General features: G+C 46.1%; 1 protein-coding gene across 3 annotated transcripts in view; it reads left to right on the top strand.

Moving 5' to 3' along the window:
• The first annotated feature begins 831 nt into the window (after positions 1-831).
• The window catches only part of RRAS2 (RAS related 2), a 35641-nt gene continuing 14003 nt past the window's right edge, over positions 832-22469 (top strand). Inside the window, exon 1 of one of the 3 annotated variants that reach the window (XM_042813334.1) lies at positions 832-963. In XM_042813334.1, the coding sequence (XP_042669268.1) occupies positions 859-963 (105 nt within the window). In that variant the 5' untranslated portion in view covers positions 832-858. Of the gene's footprint in view, positions 964-3996; positions 4042-19208; positions 19587-22469 lie in introns of those variants that run through there. The other 2 variants (XM_042813336.1, XM_042813335.1) reach the window with 2 other exon arrangements.

Genomic DNA, 22469 nt, shown 5'->3' with positions numbered 1-22469 from the left:
CCACTCGGAAAACCTGAAGTGCAATTCGCAGACTGGATGGCCTCAGCGGCTCTAACAGCTCTTTGAAACAATGTATGTTGAAACCGAAAGCTTAAAAGATAAGGGAAGAATAAAACGTTTGCTTCTCTGTATCTTCAGACCAAGGGAATCCAATACCCTATAGCAATTGTTCTCATAGAGAGGCTGCTGAGCTCCCGGAACTCGGCGATGCCCTGAGCGGGGCCGTACGGCCGCAGCGCCGACAGCTCCTCGCTGCATTTCTATTAAAAGCGTACAAACAGACCCCAAACAAGCCAAACTTAGGAAGGAGGAGAGCGGAGCTGTTCCGCTGTGCCGAGCGCTCGGAGGCGGCCGTGACACCGTGGTGGTGACGGGGAGGTGATGGCAGCTCCCAGACACGCGGCTCCGAGGAGCGGGGAACGGCGGGGCGCGCAGCCGCCAGCCCTAACGCGGCGAGGGGGGAACGCGGCCCTGAGCCGCACCGCAGAGAGGAGAGCGCGGCCCTACGGGACCGGGAGGAACACGCCGGCGGCCGAGGCCACGCCCCCCTCATGTGTATATTCACGCTCATTAGCATGGCTGATGATGCGGCCCCGCCCCCCGGCGGCCATTTGTAGCCGCGGCGCCCTGGCTGCGGGGGCGGGCGGCGCTCCCTTCGCTTCGCTCGGCGCTGCTCCTCTCGGCTCGGCGCTGCCGGGCGCTCCGTTACCCGCGCTGTGCCGGCGGCGCGCTCTGTGAGCGGTGGGGCTCGGGGCCGAGCGGGCGGCGGACGGCAGGGAGGGAAGGCGGCGGTCGGCGGCGGGCAGGGAGGCGCCGGACCTGGCGGCGCTGCCGCGCTCGGCTCCCCCCGGCTCCCCCATGGCCGCGGGCTGCAGGGACGGCCCGGGGCAGGAGAAGTACCGGCTGGTGGTGGTGGGCGGCGGCGGCGTGGGCAAGTCGGCGCTCACTATCCAGTTCATCCAGGTGAGGCGCGGCGCCGGGGTAGCCCCTCTCGCGGCGCCGGGGAGGTTCCGCTCCGCCCGGCCGCGGCGCCGGGGCCTGGGCGCTGCCCGGCGCGCGGAGCCGGGAGGGAGGAAGGCCCGGAGGCGCCCCGCGTTGCCGGTGGGAGGCGGCGACGTGACCTCGAGGGCCCCCCGGGAAGGCGCTGCGGGAGGGAAGGGGCGGCAGCAGCCTCCGGCCTGGCGCTGCCTGCGGCGAGCGGGTGGGGCGGCGACGGGGTGCGAAGCGCGTCCCTGCGGGCGGCGGCGGGGCAGGGCAGGGCGAGCCGGGCGGCGCGGCTGCCTCGGTGCCGGTGTGCGGCTTACGGAAAGATATGAGGAAAGGTGCGTCCTGCCGCGCGAGGGAGGGCCCTCGGTCTGCCCCTCTGCCGTACCGCTGCGGCGCGCCTTCAGGCTGAGCTCGGACACGCAGGTAGCTGGCGCTTCAAGAGCTTGGCTTCCTGGGAAGCAGTTGCAAACGGAGCGCTGAGATGGGACCGGTTGCCGTCTTCGCAGCTTTGTGCGGCAGCAGGTACCGCGTGTGGCAGAGCGCGTCCATGCCTGCTGCTCTGGGGGCTGCTCGCTTCATTGGCCTGCTGCAGCTGGCTCAGCGCTGCTAACGCAACGCGGTGTGGTCGCTTTGGATGGCATTGCCTGTGTGTTCCTGAGGGCATCCGGGCTGGTGTGAGAGCAGCGTGTGTGGCTGGAGGTCGGTTCTCCGGTGCTGAAGTCTTGGAAAATGCTGCTGAATGAGTTTGTGGAGTCTCTGGCTGTAGCACGGCTTTTGGATAGTCATTTCTAGCGCCGGAGGAGGAAAGGATTCTGCGGAGTGCTGTATTGGTTTCTGCAGGCAATCACATTGAAACTTTCTTAAAACAAAGCTCAAGATGCACGTGTATGGAAGAAAAAGTTTTGTGTCAAGAGCTGCTGTTGGTGCCCCTTTTCCAGAGGAGATCTGTGAAAGAGGAGTCTGGCGTCTTCCTGTGTGAGAAACTCGTCGAATTATTAGCTGAAAAAGAACTGTTTCGCTTTAAAAGAGTGGTGTCAGAGCAGCACTGTGGGGCTGAGCTGATGTGTTCAGAGTGAATTTTCCAAAACAACTTATTGTCAGCTTGTATTACATTATCTGCGTTATTTTGCCCTCTCAGCTGCTTTATCTTGATGTGAAATCTTGCCACTGCAAAGTGATCTTTAGCAGAAAACTTGGCCTCTGAACAACCTGAGAAATAACTGGGAAATAAAGACCCTCTGTGTGGAGCCTCAGGGGCCTTAGGGACTGGTGTTGTGTGTTTTCTGTACTTGCTGCATTGCTATAGACAATAGGAAATGAAGCTTGATGTGTTGTTTCTTGGCTTAGGGTATTTTCTTGAGCTCTTACACTTTGTGATAGTGTCAAGTCTGCCTGATGCCATGCAGCCACTGCTGTCCTTCCTGTGTGGCGACTGTATTGCTAAACATGTTGTTTTCCTTTTATGACTGTGTAGAAACTTCTCCAAATTGTTTTAAAATTGATTACAAGCGAGTCACATGCCTCATTGCTGGAATTTCTCAGGATTAAGTGGCCGAGTCGTCGTTGCCTCACTGCAGCATGGCTCGGTGCTAGGTTTGGCCACACGACAGGACTTGATGTCAGTGAGGGATTTCAGCTCTGTTTTGCTTTGCTATTGCTCGTGATAAAGTGTGGTCGTCACCATCTCAGTTCTGAAGCTCTTCAGAAGGAACATTTCTTGTTGGTGAATACTTCCCACTTGGGTTTGTTTCCCTGTGCTTAAATGGAAGTGCTTCAGGGCTGCTGATTGCTTCCAGGTAAACAGGGCTGTTGTGCTCAGCCGTGGTGGGAAAGCACGTGTCCTAGTGTACATTGCTTCCTTTAGAAGACTAAAGGGGGATCTATATCTGAAAATAGGAAATGGTTCCCTCTTGTGCGGTGAAATAAGCAAAGAGGAACTGAGGCTGCAGGCAGAACCAGTTGGGCAGCTCTCTGTCACCTGCCCAGTGCATCCCTCCTGCCTTGCTCAGTGCCTGTGGTGGTGGTATGCTGAGGCCGGGCCTCGTTTTGGCACTGGAGCCTCCTGGCCTGGGTGCAGCATCCGTCTTGAGAGCGTCAGTGGTGGTTTGTGCTCAAATTTGGGATGAAACAACACTGTTTTGGTCCTGCAGCCAAAGCTCTTCAACTGCATGTGAGCTGTTCAGAAGTTCCTCTTATGCTTGGAGAAGTTGTGGGGTGCACATTTGCAGATGAGGGCTGTCAGTGTGTGGTGACTGTCAGGCTCCTCTTGGCCCTTCCTCCAGGGAGATAAACAGAGCTGGGTATTAGGGCTGGTGGGACAGGATTCCATCCTGGAAATTCACAATCATTTCCTCTAAATCAGGATGTGATATATGAACTTTCTGCTGTCCAGTCTGCATGCTGTTAGGACAGGAAGTGGAGAAGTTGTAATTGTGGAGTAGATGGCCCCTGCCACAGCCATAAACCTTAGGAAAGCCCCGGTTAGTGGTAGTTCAACTTCATGCCACGGCCTTTTAAAACTAAGTGCCGGAGCTAAGCATTCCTGCTCTTAGCTAAACAATAAACAAATAATCCATCACACTGAGATCCCAGAAGAGGCAGAAGCCTTTTTTGCAGGCAGCCGAGGCATTTGGGAGCACGAGCCGTGCGGGGCGCACAGCTGTTGCTGCAATAGCTCCTCTCCAGCTGTCATGCAGAGGTCTGTCACAAAATACCCCACATTCCCTTCTAACTCAGCCCTTTGTAATATTCAGGTTTCCTCGCTCAAAGGGAGTGCAGCCTTGCAAGTACTTAATCACCCTCTGCATACTTCTTAGCCTGCAGTTGCCATTTACTTCATGCTTTTTTTGGTTAGCTGGATTGCCGCGCCGCTAGTTTCAGCAGCACGCAGCAGGAATGCCACTGATGTTTTATGTGTCCAAGTATCTGCTCCGCAGAGCTGTGGCTGCCTTTGGTCAGAATTTTTAAAATAATTGGTTATGTTCTTCTTCTTTTTAGTGATACCGAAGGTTTTGTTGTGTTTGCATGCTGATCAGCATCCACTGTCTCCCAAGGGTGAATATCGCCAGAGAATGCATTGGTTTGAAAACCTTGAGGTGATGTTGACTGGATGCAGTTCCTTCAGTGTGGCTGAGCTCAGCTTGTCAGTCAGCTTCATGCTAAATGTAGCAATGCATGAATGTGTTTTAGGCTGCTGGGACAATTTGTGCAATGTAAAAGTGTATGTGGGGATCTAATGATTGTGTTTTGTGTGCGTGTATTGACTTCATGTTGTATTTGCATGTGAAAATTTGCAGTAACAATAGTAAGCTTCCTACTGCTCTTCCAGCTGTCAGTAACCAATTCTGATAGGAGCTGAGCTGGTCACTTTATTCAACAAGCAAGCAGAGCAAGTTGGAGGTAGATAGCTAATACCAGGCATTGCTCTGAAAGCAAGCGTTTATGGCTTACAGATGGGTGGAGAGCAGCTGTTTGGATATGCTTTTCTTTCTGTTTTCCAAACTACAGTTTTCACCAGAACATTAGTTCTCAGTACTAGAAATACAATTAGGGGTGAGTTGACTGAGCATTATCTTTTATTTGATGGAGTTGTTGGGTGAAAAAATGGCATTGTTCTCAATTTTAAGGTGAGGCTCTAAAACAGCACAGTAAAGCAGATGGAAAAGCAACAACTGAAATGCAGCTGGTGTCCACTCTGGGGGTTGGACAGACTCCATTGTCTGACTGTCCTGTGCCACTTGTATGTGCTGTGCTTGAGGGTTTAAGCCCCTCTCATTCCTGGGTATTCTGATGAACTGCTGCTGTCAGTCAGAACGTGTTCCTTGAGTGAGCCCATGAAAAAAAAAAAAAAATCAAGGAATAAAATGTCACAGAATCCTGGCTGTGGATTCATATGAGGCTATGCTATAACTGTATGCTTACATTGTGGTAAACAGCGGGGTCGTATTACAGTGAGCAGTGTGGTGTGATGCAAGGTGGCAAAACATGATTCAGGGAATGAGTGTCTTTGTGTTGGCATCCACCGAGGTTAAAGGTGGCCTGTGTGTGTGTTGCAGAAGGTGGGAAATAAAAATCCTAATCCAAACAAAACTCTTGTGATGCAGTCACCTGGAAAAATAAGGGCCTGTTTTTCTCTTGTGAAACCTGAAGCCTTGGCTCCACGCTTTCCAGAGTGCTGCCACCAGAAAAAGGTTTGTATTGCTCAGTTGTAGATCTGCAGCCTGGCAACTGAAGTAGTTAACTGCTGGCCTAACTTCCTGGCAAAGATGGGTTGAAAGCGTGCCAAGAGCTGCTGAGAACTTGGTGCGATACCCCGGTGTTGCTCCTTGGTGGGGCTAAGTGGTGCAGTCCCTCACCACAGGGGTGTCTGCAAGGCAGACACTGGGGCTCTGCAGTGGTACAATGCATCGTAACTTAGCCAGCAGGGATGCCGTGCATTGATGTACTTAGAAGGGACACGATGAAAGCAGCTCGTTAATAAGTGAGCTGTGTTCAGAACTGGGCATGCTTCCTTCCCAAACTGAAATTCCTTTGAGATAACTTGCAACTCTTTGCAGTCAGAAAGCACTCTGTTGTGCAGCAGTCACTTGCACAGTAAGTTGGTACTGCTGTGCTGTTGGTTGCTTCCAGTGCCACTTGCACAAGGAGTGCTGGCAGGGCATCCCAGGCTGGGTGCCCTTTGTGCTCGCAGGGTGAATAGCAGCGCTGGCACAGAGCCCTGTGCCCCAGCTATCTGAGAGGTTCCCGGCCTCGGCTGGAGCTCCAGACTGTGCTGCAGGCTGCAGGGGGTGGCTGCTGCAAGCACAGCCCTTCTGGGGTGTGTGAAGGGCGGAGATGTTCTGCTTCAGGATACCTTATGTTTACATAACTTGTTGGCATTTACCGATAACATTACCAGCCCCTTGAAGTGCTGCAAGATAACGACCAGCTTGGTAAGTGTCTAGCTGGTAGGAAGCTGGAGTTGTACAGATCTTCCTGAATTAGTCTGTTCTCTGGTCTAGACCTGTGTGATGCTACTGAGTCAGTCCTCATCGCTCACGCTGCTTATCCTGCTGGCTTGGTAATTTTGTGCTCACTTATGGCCGTAACTACTATGGAAATGTAATATCCAGGTAGGTGCAGCGTGTATTATGAATGTCTTCTGTTTTGAGAAGAATGTAAAACCAACCCCAGCTGAAATCCTGTTTGTAATTGCTCCTTGTCTCTTGACTTCCCCTCGTACTTTGAGTATAACACATCCCCAGATGTCTGGATGTGACTGTGTTCACCCTAGACAAACCTTTAATGGAAGAGGCAGAGTGGATGGGATCCAGATCAGGTAACTTAGTTACAACAAACACCCATAAGGTGCTGTTTGCCATGTGCAGTTGCTGGAGCTTTGCTTTAAAATGGTGATGGACAGAAGTGGTAAGCTGTTACTGCAGGTGTGGGGAGCTGCCTTCTAGGTGAGCTGTTTCTGTATGAGCAGTGAGTGGGGCCCTCCCCACTGGCCTTGAGCTGTGTTTTTCTTTCCAAAGTGATCCATGCCCTACCATCTTGAAGAATTTTTTTCTCACTTTTTTTTTTTTTCCTCATGTTCTTTGCCGTTGTTGTTCTGTCTCTCAGCTTTGGTGCTGTTGCTGCTTGCGTCCAAAATAGCCTCTAAGTCCCTCAGGGGGGAACAGGTAATATAAAGAGAAAGTAATATACTTTCTCTCTTAACTTAATCACTTCAAGTAGGAAGCAGGCAGAAAGGATATTTACTTCAGCTCTTTCTTTGCCTTGTCTTATGACGTGCTGTGTGTATGCTTTAAGCTGGGCACATACCAGTGTCAGTGCCAGTTACTGTGTTCTCCGTGGTGAGCAGGGCTCCTTCTAGGTGGAGCTGCCATAAGGGTGAAAGCACTGTTGGAACAGGTGGGTTGCCTGCAGGAGGGTTGGGGTGGAGCGCAGCACAAGGGCTTCTCACCTCTGGGTGAGGGAAGGTCACATTCGTGTGTTTATCTAGTGACCAGCTGAGTGCTCTGCAACACTGCCTGGCAGTGAGGTGAGCTCACAGCTTCTGATCTGCCGCAGGTGCAGGAAAAGCTGTGGGGCTGTGCTGAGCTGGGTGGCGTTGGGAGGGTTGTACCACGCTTCTCTCATTACATGGGGAGGTGCTGTGAGATCTGGTTACGGGCTGAGATCCCGGATGAGGGCAGGTTGTTGGTAGAATCTGTGTAACTTACAATGTGCTGCTGTGTGGCACAACTGCCCCAGGAGTGTGTTGGGTGATGTGTGCGGAGCAGGGAAGGTGGCAGGGACACGGAGCCTTACCTTGGTGGTGGTGGGAGCAGCAGCCAAAACTTGAGAAGAAAAGGAACTCCTCAAGTTCTCTGCAATTCCTGAAACCCTCAGAGTTAAAAATAACCAGGGAATGTTTCTGGCAGGGATCAGTTACGCTGCCTGCACACAGCTCTGGCTGGCAGCGGTGTGAGCATAGCCAGACCCGCAGCATCTTGTTGGCTCCATCAGGGCAGGGGTTGTCATCTGTGGGGGTAGGTGCAGGAGGGTTCTCCCACCTGGGTGGGAAGGGAGTAGAATGCAGCAGGATCCCTTTCAGCATGGGAGAGAGAAAGCATTAGCTGCTGACACCAGTGTGCGTTAATCATTAACTTGGTATTCACTCTGGCGCATCTGAGTGCTGTAGTTCAAGAGAAAAAGATCTTTATGCAGAAGGTATATGCAAAGCTTTATTTCTCAGCAGATAAACCTTAGGCATCCGTGTTTGGGACTATAAATGCCTGTCAGCTTCCTCAAATCAAGCCAAAAAGCCTTCCCTGAAACTTCTGAGGAAATTATCCAGTGCTGGTCCAAGTGGCTGTAGTTACTGAACATGTTGAGTCTCTAGTTGTATTTGCTAGAAAAAGATGAAACTTTAAAGTAATTGTAGTTCCTTTAGCATTTTTTTCTGGCAAAACACGCTTCCTCACATCATACCACAGAACATCTAGAGTATTCCTAACTTACGATGATAGAAATCTGTGAGCCTACAAGCAAATCTTGAATGTTTTTGCTGTTTATGTGGCAAGTGGACCATGAAAATGGTAGGATGCCAGTGATAAGTCAGTGTGAAGAATCTGGTGTCTTTGGATGGAAAAAAGATCCGTTAAACATCTTCTGCCATTAGACTCCCTCTGTGTAAGGGAAGCAAATGGGATTATGATGGCACAAACTGCATGCAGCAGGGTGTTTCTACACTCTCCATTCCTCGTAGTATTTCAGTGTTTGTCTTTCCTTCTAAGAAGGTTCTTTGTAATCATGCAAAAAAAAAAAGTGCTGATAATGGACTTGTGCCTGTGCTATGCTGAAGGAGGACATACTGTTAGAAATGTGTGTAAGGTTTTTTGCTAGCTTCCCCCAGTACGTCTGCATTAGCAAAATAAGCAGTGGTGATGTATTTAGATGTTACACAACAAAGAAACTATCAGGCTGTTTTTCATACTTGCCCTGCATTTTCGGTTGCTGCTTGGGATTGTTTCTAGCTGTTGGTCTTCAGAGTTCCCTGGAACTTTGCACTTTGCATGTTGCTCTGCTGCCTGCCCGCTGGGCCCTGAGCAAGTTATCATGACTGCGTACCCTGATTGGGATTTCCAAATCACAAACATATGCTGTGCCATTTAGATTTCCCATACGCTGCTTTTCCTTCACCTGATGTCCCTCATCTTTGTGAACTGGCTTCTCACCTTGCTGGGAGCTCTCAGCTTGGGTATTTGGGGCGTGGGGGAGCATCCTTGTGCCCTGCAGAGTAGTCTGTAGGCTGTGTGCTGAAATGAATGATTCCCAGGCCCTCAAGTTGGAAGGTGAGCCTGTATGAAGCCAAAGTAATCCTTAGCGTGTAAGAGCACTAAAATGAGGAGCTCCGAAGAGTGGAAATGAATCTTATCTCTGTCTCTTAGGGACAGGTGGTGGTTGTCTGCTCCTGCCGGGGGAATGTTGCCCGCTATCTGTGTTGGTGGGATTGTATGGGGAAAGAGCTTTAAACCTTAGCAGTTGCCTCCTTTGTCCTGACTTTATCTGCCTTTCTCTAAGTAGGTTGCATTCCTCACATTTTTAATAGTGGCTTCCCCTCCTCCATAGCTGCTTTGCCTTGTGTCGTGGGGCACTGTGAATTTTTAGACTTGTGCTCCAGGAACCCTCTCCAGGAAAGGAAACTGAAGATCAAATCATTCTGCTTAGAGCAGAATTTGCAAATCTACTTGTGCAGCGTGAGTTCAGTGTAGTGGTGACTTAAGATCTTAAAATCCAGCTGAGTTTGTAAAAAAAAAAAAAAGGCAGGGATTTTGTTCATGGTTTAAGGGTTTTTGTATCCTGAGACAAAATTGCACTTGGGTTTTCTGCTTGTTTTTGTTTTCAATTTACAAATACTCATAGGAGAATAACCAGAAGCTCTGCGTCTCATGCAGTGAATCTCCTATGCGAGGGAAAGTGGTGGTGATCTGGGAGAACGAGCTCAGCCTGCCTGTGGGAGATGAACAGCTTCAGCTTCAACCGCTTGCCTCGGCCTTTGGGGTCTGACAGCTATTTCCTAAACCTGATGCACTCTGACTGTCAGGGCCAGAGCACATCCAAAGAGGACTCTGTTGTAACTCCATCTCTTAGAATTGTATCAGCATAGTAGTAGTGCAGTCTTGGTTCTGTTCAACTCTAATTGCTTCTGAGCTCTGTGATTGTGGAAGGTTTCTTTTTATACATTCACAGAAAAGGAGCTTAAGGTTCAAATCAGAGAGTTTTCTAATGCTGGAAGAAGGCCTTTAGTTGATGGCATCTGTTCTGTCTGTGCGAGTAACTTAACGTTGGTTTTGCCATTAGCTGATGGCTGCAGAGCTCTGTGCAGTGATGTTATGCTGAGAGATAAGGTGCTATCCTAATTGGCTAAGGGAGAGTTAACCAACAAGAAGATAAGGTGACCTGAAGCCTTTCTTGTTACAGTGATGGACTGGCTGTCCTTAGACTTCATCAGTGGTTACTGAAAGTCTGAATAGCACTGAATAGTCCATTATTCTAAGTATGATGAAGTTGAAGAACCTGTTTTTAATCTGTAAAAACGAGAGAAACTAATGTGCTTTCCTGTGGTTTGGGTGCAGAGGGCTGGCTGCTTGTGCATTCCACGCTGTTTTCTCTTCACTGAATGCCTTTACCACAAGATCACTACTCGGTAGAATATGGGAGCGGAAATAGCAGTAGGGTATGGTTTTTCTTTTTTCTTCTAAAAACTAAAGAGAACCAACAAAAACAACTGATCAGCCCTCCTGCATTCTAAAACCCTCTGTAAGCAAAGAAATTAAAGGTCTGCACACCGCTCACACATTTAAGATGGCCTTTGCTGTGTTCCTGCCTCTATGCATTTAATCAGAGCGCTTGCGTGAGTTCTTGTTTGCTTGAGAAGATGATGAAATAGTGGCACTTTCAACTTATTTATATAAACAATATGTTTGTTTGTGCATGCAGTATGTGATCAGGAGGAGAATTGCGTGGTGTTATTTGAGTTTGGAGTTTTTTGTATAGGTGATTTTTGTAATGAGATTTTTTTTTTTTTTTTTATGGGTAACTTTTTCTTCAAAGTGAGGTGTTCTGAGCCCTTTCTGAGAAGGTGCAGAGTAAAGGTACTTCTCCAAGCACTGCTGAACTGGTACAGTATTGGGGGGGCTGCAGCAGGCTGCAAATCTGAGCAGTGTAGTACGAGTGCCTCCCTTCTGCACATGGTAGGAGTGGAGCTGGAGTAATTTAGCTTAGTTTCTGTGGATATGAACCTTCTCCAGACGGATAACTGAATTTGCTTTGTTTCAAATGGTTTGGCTACAGAATGTCCTGGATTGTGGTCTTACACCTTGCTTAGGGTAGCAAATTCTCTTGCTGTGCTTTCTGCAGCACCAACTGCTGCTTGGACTGTGGCACGCAGAAGTGGAGCGGGGAACGTGTGAATTGCTTTGAAGGGGGCTGAAAAACAACTCGAAAGAGGTTATGCTTTAAAAGCAGGAGCTTCCCTCCTGGAAAAACTAGTGGGACCTGCCGAGCTGGGAGGCTGAACCAGTGTAATGGAGCTGACTGCAGCACACAACAGTGTAAATTTGTTATCTTAAGATAATGAGCAAAAAGGATCTTCTGTAAGTCATTACTAGCCTCTATAGAAATCTTTCTGTGCTGGATTCATACCAGTATCTTTTTTCCCAAGCTTGCTGTCTGCTCTGATACTGAGTTATGGTGTATAGGTTTAAGTAATATTTTCTTAAAGGAAAAATATCTTGGTTAAGAACAAATCATTGCATTTTCTTTTTGGCAGTGTCTGCTCACAGAATCTATCCTGAAGAAGGTACTTTGTTTTATTCAGGTTTGATTACGAGTTAGTAGACATAAAATCAGAGACAGAAAATTCAGAACAGCAGGTAGCAGAAGCAATTTGTTTCAAGCAAAGAAATATGACTAGCATGATCAAGTTTATCTTTAACAAGCTCTTGTCCTGCCTTCCTTTTCTTGTTGTGAAGAATTGTCTTCATGGCTTAGCTAATATGTTTACCAAAACTTTTCATGACCTGTGTTCATATGGCTCACACCTGTGTTTTCCACTTAGCTTTTCTCCTTCACTGCTGTCTCTAAAGGAATGTGATACAGAGAACTCAGTGTGTATCCTCCGATGCAAATGAGTGAATCATGTGCCCTGCCTGCTCTGCTCAGGCTGAGGGCAGTTCGTAAGTTTAGAAAACAAGTTTATTTGAGAACTTATGTAAATTTTTGTCAGAATGAGAGTGTGAGGGGACAGAAGGGAAACCACCGTGCTGGAAACCCCCCAGAACAAATTTTGACTAACCATGTAGTGCTGTAAAACTCAAGTATCCGAATATGTATTTGAATCCTTCATTTTTAAACGTCTATGCTTTTTATGAGCCTAAATATCCAAAAGCCCACGATCTTACACGTCAGATAATGCAGTCGTCAACATGAATATGATGTGTGAGAATGCTAAATGCTAAACTCTTTTTGGTGATGTGCATCTCTTATTTTCCTGTAGAACTTGAAATGTAGTTAGCCTGCTTATATACAAAAGTTGAGCTAGGAAAAATAATAAAATCTATTCAAAGGATATCTGGTAAAGAGTTGTCCTTGCAGTTTGGTGCAAATGTGCCTGTGACTCTGTAGTATTTATTGCCTGCCTCTTAATAAGGAAAGCCACTAGGAAAAAGGATTCAGGAGTGTCTAAGTCAGTACACAAAGCTTTGATTTTTGCAGAGGGATGAATAGAAAAAGTACTTAATGATGCTAGAATTCATCTAAGGTCTGTCCTAGGTAAACTAGTGGTGCCTTCTGCCTTCCCATGTTCTGTCTGGGCTGAGGCAATTACTAAAATGAGGCATGCAGAAGAGTAATTTGCAGTCAGCAGAAAAAAAAGGCCTTTATGTAGGGGGTGGGCTTTAGAGCCTTTATGAAAGCAATACTAGAAGTGCCCTACTTGGAAAATTTTCACATCTCTGCCATGCTGATTTTTCCCCTGAGGTTCATAGAATTGTTAAGGGTTGAAAGAGACCACTAAGATCATCTAGTCCAACTGCCAACCCATCCTCCTCATGCCCACAAATCTGTGTCCCTAAGTACCACATCAGTCCTTTTATCAAACACGTGCAGGGATGATGACTCCAGCACTTCCCTGGGCAGCCTGCTCCAATGCTACCCCACTCTCTCTAAGATGAGATTATTCCTGATTGGATGTCAGGGGGAAGCTCTTTACTGAGAGAATGGTGAGGTGCTGGAACAGGCTGCCCAGAGAGGCTGTGGATGTCCTGTCCCTGGAGGTGTTCAAGATCAGGTTGGATGCGGCACTGGGCAGCCTGGTCTAGTACAAGATCTGGAGGCTTGTGGTCCTGCCTGAGGCAGGGGAGTTGGAACTTGATGATCCTTGGGGTCTCTTCCAATCCAAACTGTTAAACAATTCCGATATCCAACCTGAACCTCCTTGGCACAACTTGAGGCTGTTTCCTCTCATCCTGTTGCTAGTGAGGGTTTAACAGTGCACTGGAGAAGGATGTAAAAAGGAGGATGGTAGAATCTGTAGTTCTCTTGGTGGTCATAAGTTCTGCTGGTTTACAGGGAGTCCACCACTATATTGGATGCATTTTGATCTTAAGCCTTGTTTGCATTATTGATTTGCTAACTGCTGAAGCAGAACTGCATCCATGAGCTTTAGATGGTAGTACTAGAAGGGGACAGCTGTGTTGGTCTGCACTATCACAGCATCTTTTGCTAGGCCTATGTTTGAAGTGCTGTACTTCGAAAGATGAAATTCTGTACCTGTAGTTTCCTGAGAAAGGCTCTTCAGTGGGGAGAATGGGTTTTGCCCCAGCATCCAGCCCTTCAGAGAAATAATGGCTGAACAAAGTGCTATTTCCTTTTAGTGGTGTTTGTCTGCTGCTGTAGTGGTGTGTGAAGAACTATTTTGGGACCTGCTTTAACATCCTGTATATCTGAATGCTGGGGGAGAAAACACGAAGCCTTGTTTCCCAGTGATCTAAGGTCTGCATGGCTCCAGCACATGCTCCTGGCTCCAAGAGAAGCAAGTCCCTGAGTGGTGAGGGGAGACCTGTATGCAGAACTCGGTGCATGCGTTGGCTTGCTACAGCTGGCTTCATCACAGAGGTGATGCTGCTCAGTGTGGGGCTGCTGTTGCCATGCATGTGCTTTCCTTGCTGCTACCATACATGGCCATACTGTTTAAAAAAAAAAAAAAAAAATTAAAAGAAAAATAAAAAAACCTCTTGTTGACTGCTTGTGGTGGCGGAGCATGCAGCACTGCAGCTGAATGTTTACTTGCAGTGTCTTGATGTGGTTCATAATAGATGTGGCTTTTTGTAATGCAAAAATAGATATTTGCACACGAGGCTATACTTTGTGGCATTGCGTGGTGCGAAGCAGACATGAGCATGAGAATGAGCCTGCTAATGCTCAGCTCATGGTGTGTTGCAGGAGGTGGTTATTTCTCTGCCTCAGTTATAACACCAGCTGGCTGGGAGGTAGCTGGGTGAAGCAGCCCTTGCTGTTGAGATCATGAGCTCTCCAAAGGCATTGAAGATGGTATTAACACACAACTGCATAGGCCCTCTAGCTCGAGAGTCATGTAAAATATTGATCTTGTTAGAGCCAGAAATACTTAATATCTGTGTTTCCATTCCGCGCAGTGTCTGTGTTAACACCAAGCAAGAAGTGAGCTCCCCCTGAACCTGCATTGTGGTTTGGGTGGCACTGAGCGCGGCACTACCCTGCAGGTGCAGAGACTAAGGGGAAGAGACGCTGTAGTTAGTTTTAGTATAAGCAAATATTTTGCTCATAAATAGGCTTGTTTTTAGATGGAAATAATGCCTGCTTAAACGCATACACTGAATGCAGGAGACAAAAGCTTTTTGAATATAAAATTTGAGGATGCGAGTGTGTAAAACCTGAAGTTTCTGTGGCTAAAAGCTCTGGTTCTCACTGGAGCTTCAGGATCTCTTCTTTTTCCCTCCAGACCAGCAACCAGGCTGCACTGAGCAAGGCAGCACCTGTGACCAGTTCTGCAGCACCAAAACTTGCTCACACATCAGAAGTAGCGACTATAAAATTGCTTGATAGCTCTGGTTCCTGGAATTGGGTTCTGTTCACACTTACCCATAAGTAAGCCTTGTTCACATTGTACTGTGTGAGTGGTGCTGTTTGGTGGGGCCTGTGGTGAGTGGGCAGTGAGCACCGTCCCTGGGAAAGCACAGTAAACGCTTGTATGTAAACTGTAAATGTCACTCTGCTCATTTGCTGGTTAAAAGTGAATTTGCTGATTCTGAACAAGCTTGTGTCACTGTGGTATGGACCGAAGTGTAGCACAAGTGTGTGACATCAAAAGAAGATAAATGCAAGGCCTGGAGCTATTGCAGGAGCCTGTGCTCATGTGGACTTGTGGGAATGACACCATACATGGAACAGCAACTTCCCATATTTCTCAACGATCAGTCTGTTTTTTTATTTTCACTTTTTCCTTCTGAGCATTGAGGATAAAATTTCCCACATTACCTCTTCCTTCTGTCCTGTAGCCTAACACTGATGAGAAAAGCAGTCTGAATGACACTGTCAGATGTAAAGAAGTTGCCTTTGATCTGGAAGTCTGCTACTGATTGTAGTAAGTGGAATAAGTCTTCACAGTCATTATAGGACTTTTTCCAGGGGCATAAAGAGTTTTAACTTCAGTGCAAGCACTGGTTAGGCTGGAAAGAAAAGTGCTGTACTGCACTGGTGTCTGGAAAGTGCTTGCTATTTTTCAAAGACATTTGTCCAGCTGAAGCTTTCTTTCAAGTCCAAGCTGTGGGTTCCTTTAACGCCTTATATTAGATTTACAATCATTTGTTTTATGGAAACTTAGTGCTTCCAAAAATAGTGGTGTTAGCTGGAGCTGCTTCTTTTGAAGCAGTAGTGTCGACATCTGTGGGAACTGCCTCTGTTTAATGGACCTGTGCTTTTCCACAGGCATCGTGCCTCATTGTGATTTCAGGTTAATCTCTATGAAATCCGTGCCAGATCTCTCTAGTGAGCAGGGGTAGAATTTCTCCTTCGTACAGAGTTGCATGTTCAGTGGTGCAGTGGCTATCACATTGCTCTGCTCTGTTTGGCTGACAATGGTCAGGTTCAGTCTTTTCCCCTGATTGCTCAAGTGCTGTGTTCAGGTTGACAGACCAAACAAAGGGACGCTTGTGTGTTGGGAGCCTGAACTGTGCTGTTGCTGCTGCTAAAAGGCTTTCTGCTCCTCTTCTACCTGGCCAAGTTCTCTCTTTTTCACAGTCGGTAGGTTAACTTGACACCTTGCCTTAAGGATGAGGTAGAAAATGCTCCTAAGTCTTGTTTGGCTCTAAATCCCAAGCTAAGGGTATAAATACTTCTTGTTTTCCTATCTGGGTTAAGAAAACAGCATTGTAGCGTCAGTCCCTTGAAAAAACATCTTGTGGAAAGTATGCTAAGGTTATGGAGCTTAGTGCTGGACTTGGGAGTGATTGGCATGTAGATGCTGTGCTTTTTTCTCATTCCTGCTTGCTTTAGGAGCCTGCCAGATAATATTTGGTGACCAGGATAAATCTTCTTTCTATTTGAGGTTTTATTTGGCCATGGACTTCAGAGAATCTGTTTCATAAGGGGAAAAAAAAAAAAAAAAAAAAAAAAAGCACATTTTCATCTTGGACTGCAGAACGACAACTGATAGGGATGTGCCAGAACAGCAGTTCTGGGGATGTTGGCAGCGCTGTAGCATGGGGTTCATGTGTGTTGAAGCATAGGATCTCATCTGGTGCTGCTTTCAAGCTGTGTCTGCTGTAGTGTGAAGGAAACTTAAAGTGCCTTGTTAAAAGCATGCATTTAATAAGTTACCACTGTAGTAGCTTCTCAGTATGAACTTTTTGTCTACCAGCTTGCCACCTGCCAGTGATTCAGATACCCTTTTCATAAGGGAAAGCTGTCTCGGATGTTTTCATCTGAAATGATTTTGCACTACAGTGGTAACATAAGTTATTTAGCTTTGGATATTGGCACACCTAAAGGATTAACACACTTCCAAGAAGCTGATGACTTCATGACTTCATAGGTAGACAACCACTTCCGTCATTGGCATTTAAGATTTTTCAGGACTTGAGGTTAACTGCTTTGTGGGTTTTAGCTGGACAAGGATTTGGGAGGAAAGCTGATAATTACTGGCCTTGCTAATGAAAATGGATGGCTAAATAACTCGGCTGCCACTTCAGCATTCTTGGCACTTCTGGTTATGACACTTTCAAAACTTAAAGATTACAGTAATTGTCTGTAGTCTATGAAATGAGTCTAGACATTCTTGTCTAAGGCCAAAAGGTTGGAGTTAAATAAATACACGATTTGGACAAATAAAGCCATCAGAATCATGCTTGTCCAACACAATAGTTCTTAGTAGATTTAAGTACTATTTTATAGCTCTTCCTAAATAATTAGCTTCTAATGATCAGCTAATAAATTTTGGAAAATAAAGTACTCTGTGCCTCGCTAATGAAGCGGAACGTTTTCGTGTTGGATGTTGTCCAAGCTGGTGTTCAAGAATTCCGTGGGGCTTACTGTGGTAACGGGGGAAAAAAGAAGGGGTGGAACCTAATGCATTGCTATCTCTGACTGCAGTGACCTCACAGAGTAAGTGAGGTGTGGTGTGGGCTTGGAAAATCATCTTCACTTTTAATTACATGCATGCTAATGATTCTTTGCCGTTTTTCTTTCATTAATGGATCAAATGGCATATAGCGAAAAATGCTGGGAGCTCCCACTCTTTTGGTTCAGCCTGTTTGGCAGGTTTTACTCACTTATTTGGGCTAAAAGGTGTGCATTAAAGTAATACTGTGGGTCCAGATGTCCATAGCTGGGGCCAGACAATCCGAGAAGTCTAGTTAACAAGCAATTTGCTTGCTGCAAATTCTAACAGTTGTGATTTAAGGTAAATGCTCAGACTCTCCTCCAGGGTTTATCTTTGCTGTGGAGTCAAAGTTTTCAATCTGTACTTGAGCACTTTCTGTGCATCCTTTAAGGGACTGCAAAGTGGCTTCATAAGATTGTGAATGCCCTGAACATAGCTTTGTAGCCTCTAACCTGAGGTCTCTTGCTGACTGTTTTAAATAGGTCTCAGAACTATGAACTGATGAGCTAATATAAATTGATTCTAACCTTACCTCATTACGGTACTTAAATTTATGAATCAAAACCTCTTGTTACGCAGCTGGATCATATGTAACATCATTAGAACAAGTAAGCTCCAGCCCCCTACCCTCAGGGGGACTTCACTGGGAAAATTTTTTCCACCTACAGCTGTAGTCCTATTATCTGGTTATACACCTTTCCTAAAGTCAGATTATAAGTGTAAAAAGATGTGGGCTTCTTGAGGTGGGAACTCAGATGATTCTAAGGAGTTTGTATGCGTATGTCTGAGCCTAATGAAGTCTTAGAGATGAGAAGATAGGATGTACAGAATACTTAAATGTTTCTCGAGTTGCAAATGGCTCTTGCATATATCTGTTGTGAAGCAAAAATGAAATCAAGATTCATCTGTGCTTGCAGGATAGAGCGTGTTTTCTAATCAGACATGTTTAAACTTGAGAAATTGCATTGCCTCCTTCAAAGAACATTGCTGGCGCTTACTGCCATTAAAGGGCATTAATTCAAGGCTGTACAGAGAAGTCTTAAAAGACAGGGAACGTGAACTTTTCTCTGATCCTGAGCGCTGAGGGCTGTATTGCCATAAGCAGCCAGAGTCCAGAGTTTAAGGTCCGTGTATCTTACAGCATGTCTGGGAGGGCACTTGGCGCTCGGTAGGATAGCTGTAAACCAGAAGCAAGCGCTTGCAGGCTGCATAGCTCCCACTGCTGAGCTATGTGCAGCATGGGGAGCTGTCAGCTAGCAATGGGAGAAATGTAAGCACAGCACTGGCTTGGATTGAGTTTAAATCTGAAGACTGTTTTAAAAATATTTTTCAAAGTTTTTTTTTTTTTTTAAAGGTGTTCGCACACAGTTCTTAACTGAGCCAAAGGCTGCTCCCTCCTGTGACAAAATACATGAGTTAAAAACCCTTTCATTGGTGTTGATGTTACATGCATGTAACCACTATCCACTCTGTCCATAACTCAAATGCTGAGGTTGCATTAACACTTCACAAAAGTTCTCCTGACAGTTTGTTTAAGCCTGGCAGGAAGTTAGCGAGAAGACGTGCCATCTTTTCCAATAAAGCATTTGCCTTATTTATTCTGTGAGCCTGTGTGATAGGAGCACACACAATTTGTCAGGCTGCCTTGGTTATGTGTCAGATGCCTTTTCTCTGAGACAATATGCCACTTCTTCACGGATCCTCACGTTGTTTTTTTTTCTTCCCAGAATCCTGTGTTTATCTGCTCAGAAGTCAGAAGCTCTCCAGTTCCTGCTGAGCCCAAGCCATTCTGTACAGTTGCTACAGGGCAAAAATGGGAGCAGAAGTGAACGTGTTTGTGAATGGGGAAGTTCAAGTCACTTCAATGCAGAAATGAAAAGTGCTTAGATAGGATTCAGATGTATGCGCTGGTCTTCAAAATGGAGATGCTTCCTCCTGTATCCCTCGTTCCCTCCCAACCTCTGCTTCCCAGCACCTTTGGGAGAAGCTGAGTTGGCTTTGCTTTTAGGTACTTTGGGTAGGGACTGCTGCCGAGCCCATGCAGGCGAGCTGTATTATATGGCCATGTACAATAACTGCCTGTGTACCAAACAATTACTTAATATTTCTTTCTGATGTAGTTGTGCCTCTCCCTTCTCCACTCCATATATAGGGAACAAGAATGTATGACTGGGCAATGGGATTGATTCTTCGGTGCTTCCAAGCAAAGCAGTTTCTTGACAACGTATTAGAGATCCATAGATATAACTCGCACTCCTCTCTCTAATATATACTTAATTAAGCCAGATGTTTGTTTTGTATCCCACAAAGTCTTGTTCAGGATTTAAGACTTGTACTTCACAGACTACAAATGATTGGAGTAGTGTGGTGGGACTGCTCTGAGACCTTTGTGGGCGATGTGAGAACTTTGCCTTCTCTGAGACTTTTGCAGGTGTGACCTTAATCATATATATCACTATTTTATGTACACGCAATGCTTGTTCTTCAGGAGCAGATAAAAAAAAAGATAAAAGCAGCCTTGTTTTTTGCCAAATACCAAGGTGGGGGGTGGCAGCAAGAAGCAAAGCTGTGCTAAGGTTGTAGTAGTCCCCCTGCAAAGGGGTTGCTTTGTGTGTGGCTCATGCCCTCTCACTGTCACTTCAGTTTAACCTTCTGCTGTTGCCTCTCAGTTTTCATTGCTGAAATTATCAGGTGTTTCACATCACTTGATAATTGCGGTAATTGCAGTTACAAATTGCCTCTGTTTCCCTGGGTAGTCATAACAGTGCTGGCAGGACGCATTACAACAGCGGGAAGTGCTGTAGATGGAGGGAAGCATCCCTGATGGCTTTGAAGCACTGGCTGCATGTCAGTTGATATTTTTCCTGAAGAAAGGAACAGGTGCTCTTACTGTTTCTAGAAGTAAAAGAAAATAACTTGCAGTATATGAGTATGGGATAGTTAGAAGGACATACCTGCCCTTCTGTAGCATAATCCAGTATTTTGATAGTAGTCTCTGCAGCTTAGTTTTCATCAGCATCATTCTAGACCTTTTGTCACTTGTTCTCCCCAGTCTGCAGCAGCAGAATGCTTCTTTAGTTATGCAGAGCTTGAAAAAGCTGCTTTGGCATAGCCAAGGGCCTCAAAATGTGTTCCTATGGACTGGCCATAGGAGCGTGCTGTAGTTCTGGCCTTAAAGTCAAGACTTGCACTATGCTTCACCTGTTGGTGATGCTTCAGGAGTGCAGAAGAAGGACAGATGCTGGGGAGCCCAAGCAGTGCTGTGCTTCAGGTTGCTGGGACATGTTCCAAGCTCAGGCTGAGTGCTCAGTGCATTGCATTCACCAGCATGTTTGTTTTCAGTCCTGACTTAGCAATTACATCTGGGAAGGATTTGGGGGATATTTGCAATACTGAAATTGTGGATGTTATTTAAATCTAGAGATGGCCTGTAACTTCAGCTGGAGGGTGGAAACCCTTCTATTTCCTTGCTTTCACTGGATTGAAACTAAACATTTAAACATGTGGAAAAAATTTAAATAAGCAACTTTATTTCTTTAGGAACATTAAGCATATATTTAGTAAATACAACAGATTATAGACACAGCGAGGATGAAAATGTATTTTGGCATGTACTGCTCCTTCAGCTTAGTCACAGCAGTGTGCTTTGCCCTTTCTATGTTTTGCAACTTACCTCGTGGTGCCAAAGGATGGAATCCAGTGGCTTTTCAGCTTGCAGGCTGTTGATGGCCTAATGAGGACTAATTAAAAAACCTCACAAAAAAAAAAAGCAACTTGACAATGGGTCTGTGCCTTTACATGTAAAAATGATTTTTTTTTTTTTTTTTTTTTTGCTAATTGTTATTATTAATTTATAGGGAGGGAGTCCTGGGAATGAGTGAGTCCAGCTAATGGAGGAATTCCCCTTTGTATACTAAAGGCAGCATAATGAACTGAGGGGAGAGAGAAACTGAAGGCAGATTTTCACACATCCTCCTTTCCAGAAAACTTGGGTGACTGAGACAATGTGTTAGGAGTTACTCTTATCTTTAAAAGGAGAACAACTGTTGGAATGAACGGTTGCAGTCAGCGTGGTGATGTCATTGTGCCAGAATGCTACAAGGAGAAACTCCTGGGAAGGTCAGGAAATCATGGGGCTGTAACCAGCAGCACAGAGTCCAGTTGGAGGCCTGTAAATAGTCCTGTTCCCCAAGCACTGGTACTGGGTCTGGTCTTGTTCAGGATGGAAAGGGTGAAGTTAACCCTCAGCAAGTTTGCTGGTGATGCAAAGCTGGAGGGAGTGCCTGACACACCAGAAGGCTGTGCTGCCATTCAGCAAGATCTGGACAGACTGGAGAGCTGAGCAGAGTGACCTGATGAGGTTCAACAAGAGCAAGTCCCACACCAGGGGAGGAAGAACTGCATGATTCAGTACAGGTTAGGGGCTGACCTGTTGGAGAGGAGCTCTGCAGAGAAGGATGCTTTCCTATGTGACCTGTTGTAGGGAACCTGCTTTACCAGGGGATTGTACTCAATAATCTCCAGAGATCCCTTCCAAACCCTGCAGTTCTGTGTGTTTGGAACACGTTTCAGGATGGTGATGGTGAGTGTGTGTATAGGTGGGGGTGAGTTGCCCCATTGCAAGGGATCATAGAATCACTAAGTTAGAAAAGACTTTTAAGATCATTCAGTCCAACTGTCCACCTACCACTAATATTCCTCATTAAAACATGTCTCTCAGTACAATATCTAAATGTTTCTTAAACACTTCCAGGGACATCTCCCTGGGCAGCTTGTTCTGGCTCCTGACAGCTCTGGGAGACGTATTTCCTAATATCCAACCTGTAGCTGTCCTAGAGATTACTTTTTTTTTCTTTGTAAAAAGGCTTGTATACTTGGTAGGTTTTCTCATGTTGGAGTAGGATTGCCTCAGCAGTCTTAGAAAGAGGAAATCTAGAAAATTTCTTGTGTAATATTTTGGGTAAACTGTATGGTTGATGAAACAGCTGGGCTTGGCTTCTCATTTCCTTTCTAGGAAGCGGATGGAAGAAGCCTTGATTTCATTAGTGATGAAAGGAGCGGTGTAACACAAGACCACGTTTGCTTACTATCTTCACAAAGTTTCTTCTAATTATTTACTGCCAGTGACCAACCAGAGTGAAACTAATTGAATGAGGCTCAACTCCTCAAGTTCATCATGGAAAAACTATTCCTTTTGAGAGGGGAGATATGGCAAACTTGTCCCTGTAGGGTGACCAACTGCAGTACCACAAGAGAATAATCCTGCATGGTTTGTACCAGCAAGCATCCAGGACACTCTAGCTCTGCTGTCTTA

This window comes from Centrocercus urophasianus, unplaced genomic scaffold, assembly GCF_019232065.1.
Source record: "Centrocercus urophasianus isolate 14NV4802_14NV808 unplaced genomic scaffold, USGS_Curo_1.0 seq_14, whole genome shotgun sequence".
NCBI lineage: Eukaryota > Metazoa > Chordata > Aves > Galliformes > Phasianidae > Centrocercus > Centrocercus urophasianus.
Note: the sequence above shows the minus strand (reverse complement) of the source record. Positions and strands in the feature narration are given on the sequence as shown.